Below are 2,628 nucleotides of genomic sequence, written 5' to 3' on the forward strand. Positions count from 1 at the left end.
GTGTGTGTGTGTGTGTGTGTGTGTGTGTGTGTGTGTGTGTGTCTTTTACAGCGCAAGAGTCAAATAAACCTCATTATGAAAAATCAGCTCAGTTAAGCAGGAGGCCACAGGGTATTTTTTTTTTCCAGCCATTATGATAAAAGTCCTTTTCTCCAGTGCTGCTCCACCCAGCAGAGAGTGTTGGGTGGAGAGAGTTCTGGGAGTTGGGGGTGGGGGTCACATGACAGTGCAGCGGTTCCTCTGTAAAGCCCCCTGCAGGCGGATGGAGGTGTGGTTCTGGCGCATGCCCCGTGCCACAGCGATGCCCAGCAGCTCCTTAAAGAGCAGGACCACGTGCCAGTTAAAYTTGGCAGAGCACTCCACGTAACCGCATTTCCAGGTCTTCTTCACCAGGACCGACACCGCCCTGCGGGGCATGAAGCGCTGCCGCTGCAGGTCTCGCTTGTTGCCCACCACGAGGATTGGCACCTCGCTGCTGCTGCCTTCCCTGCAGGGACAAAAATAAATAAATAAATAAATGTTTAAAAGAGCGTCTATCGTCTCGGTGTTAGTCATTTGTTGTGTATTATGTGTGTGTCTTCAGTGGAGTGTGTGGGCAAGAGCTCACAGGCTCAAGGAGGCCTTCCACACTGCAGAAGGTGGCTTGCAGCGATATTAGACATGAAAACGTACGCCGAGCGAGAAGCAGGTGTGAGTTCGCCTCTCGAGACATGTTTTTATGCACATCTGAGTCARACTAAAGCATCCTCTGTACAACCAAGTGCAACGTTTTCCGATAGYGTCTGATTTACAGTGGGGTACGGTAACCTGTGACCTCAGTCTGAAGCGTTGTCCTAATGAAAACTAACTGAAGTATACGGATTATTAAAGTAATCCTTAAAGCGAAGCAGAATTCACTGAGAGGTGTTAAACAGGATTATGAATCTCAGACTAAGTGACAGCGAAGGCAGGACAGACATTTAAAACCATTAAAGCTGCAGCTTAATCAATTTAACTTTTCTCCTTTTGTTAAAAATTAAAGGTTAGTGTCATTGTCTGATAAGGATTTGCATATTTCACAGAGTGTTGGGAAAAAAACTGTTTCAAGCTCTGAGGGGAAGTTAAAATCCACATCCCCCCCACTTCTCTTCACCTTCACGTCCTTGAAAAATCTTGAATATTTTTAGCAGGAGGGAGAATCTGTGCATGAAAACTTGGTGGAGACGGTACRGAACACTGTCAAAATCTCAAAAGCTCAAAAGAAACGGCTCGGTGCTGGAAAAACTTTAAAAATAGGCTGGGGGAAAATTACAGTTTGCAGAACCAGATCATTTCAACTCAACATTTTCATCCCGTCCTGGTGTCAACAACAGTCAGAACCCTCTATTATTTGTGATTTCATGTCTCTTTTTATTCTGACATCAGACCCGGTGATTATTTATTAGTCCTGTTTTGGATTCCTCTTGCATCCAACCCACCTGCCGGTGATAATGAGGTTTCTGTCTTGGGCCRTAAACAGAGAGCTCCAAGAAAGGGGTGATGAACTGTGGAAAAGGCCGTGTGGTCATGTACAACACAGCAAACAAATGAAGCTTCCAAATCTACCTTTCTATATGTAAATATATTCAGGTTGGCCGGGGCTGAGGAGGATGGAGAAGATTTCTCTGTGGTCTTTTTCTGGTTTTAGTCCTTCACTTTGATTCTCAACCCTTGTGATTTTCTTTCTTTTTTTTTTTTTTTTTGCTTCTGTCCAATAAAGGCAATAATAGACCCCCAGAGATTCCCTAAATCACTAGTGACATCTCAGACAGCACTCGAACCGCAGTGGTATATCAAATGTCATAATAAAACAGTCAGGATTGCAAGGAGGAATGTGCTAAATGAAAAGATATCCCCAACGAAAAAGAGAGAACAGAACTGTCACAGTCTTTGTTGGAGACTCTAAAAGCTCTGTTCTAAGAGAAATAAAATTAAAGGGTGGCAGGTCAGTTTAATGTTAGWTCATCAGCAGTCAGGGTGGAGCAGGAAACTCGTCTCAGGTTGTGTTTACAGGCAGGGCTGACCGGTTTACCTGTTCTCCACGATCTGCTGCCGGATCATCTTGACGTATTCAAAACTCTCCACGCAGCAGATGTCGTACACCAGGATGTACGCGTTGGCGTTGCGGACACCTCTGCAGCGCAAATCAAGCCACTCCTAAAAGACACAAGTAAAAAATATAAATAAATTTAATAAAAACATGTATGATCAAAAAAATAATTTTTTTTATAAATTAGATTGTTAGATTTGATTTGTGTACAAATGTTTCTAAGCATAGAAACATTATTTTAAACTGGTTGTGCACATTTATGTTATAAGTAGAACACATTATAATGAGCTGTCTGGTGATAAAACATAAAGTTTCATCAATTACTGACCTTAATGCTGACAAAATACATTCAAAGCTACCCATGTAATTTTTAGTCTTATTAATGTTTTCATGAACTTTGGATTTATTTTATGATAGTAAAGTTAGTTTATTAGATTGGGTTAAAATAAATGTATTTGACTGCTGGTACAGGATCTCATCCTGAACATACAGCGGGTAAAATAAGTATTGAACACATCACCATTTTTCTCAGTAAATATATTACTAGAGGTGCTAATGAC

General features: G+C 41.8%; 1 protein-coding gene across 1 annotated transcript in view; it reads right to left on the minus strand.

Annotated features, from left to right (window-relative positions):
- The window catches only part of rasl10a (RAS-like, family 10, member A), a 16,678-nt gene continuing 14,050 nt past the window's right edge, over positions 1-2,628 (minus strand). The window contains exons 2-3 of the mRNA XM_014014318.1: positions 2,051-2,175; positions 1-487 (exon numbers count right to left, since the gene is read on the minus strand). Of these exons, the coding sequence (XP_013869772.1) occupies positions 217-487; positions 2,051-2,175 (396 nt within the window). The 3' untranslated portion in view covers positions 1-216. The remainder of the gene's footprint in view (positions 488-2,050; positions 2,176-2,628) is intronic.

Source organism: Austrofundulus limnaeus, unplaced genomic scaffold (assembly GCF_001266775.1).
Source record: "Austrofundulus limnaeus strain Quisiro unplaced genomic scaffold, Austrofundulus_limnaeus-1.0 Scaffold114, whole genome shotgun sequence".
In the NCBI taxonomy this organism is placed as follows: domain Eukaryota; kingdom Metazoa; phylum Chordata; class Actinopteri; order Cyprinodontiformes; family Rivulidae; genus Austrofundulus; species Austrofundulus limnaeus.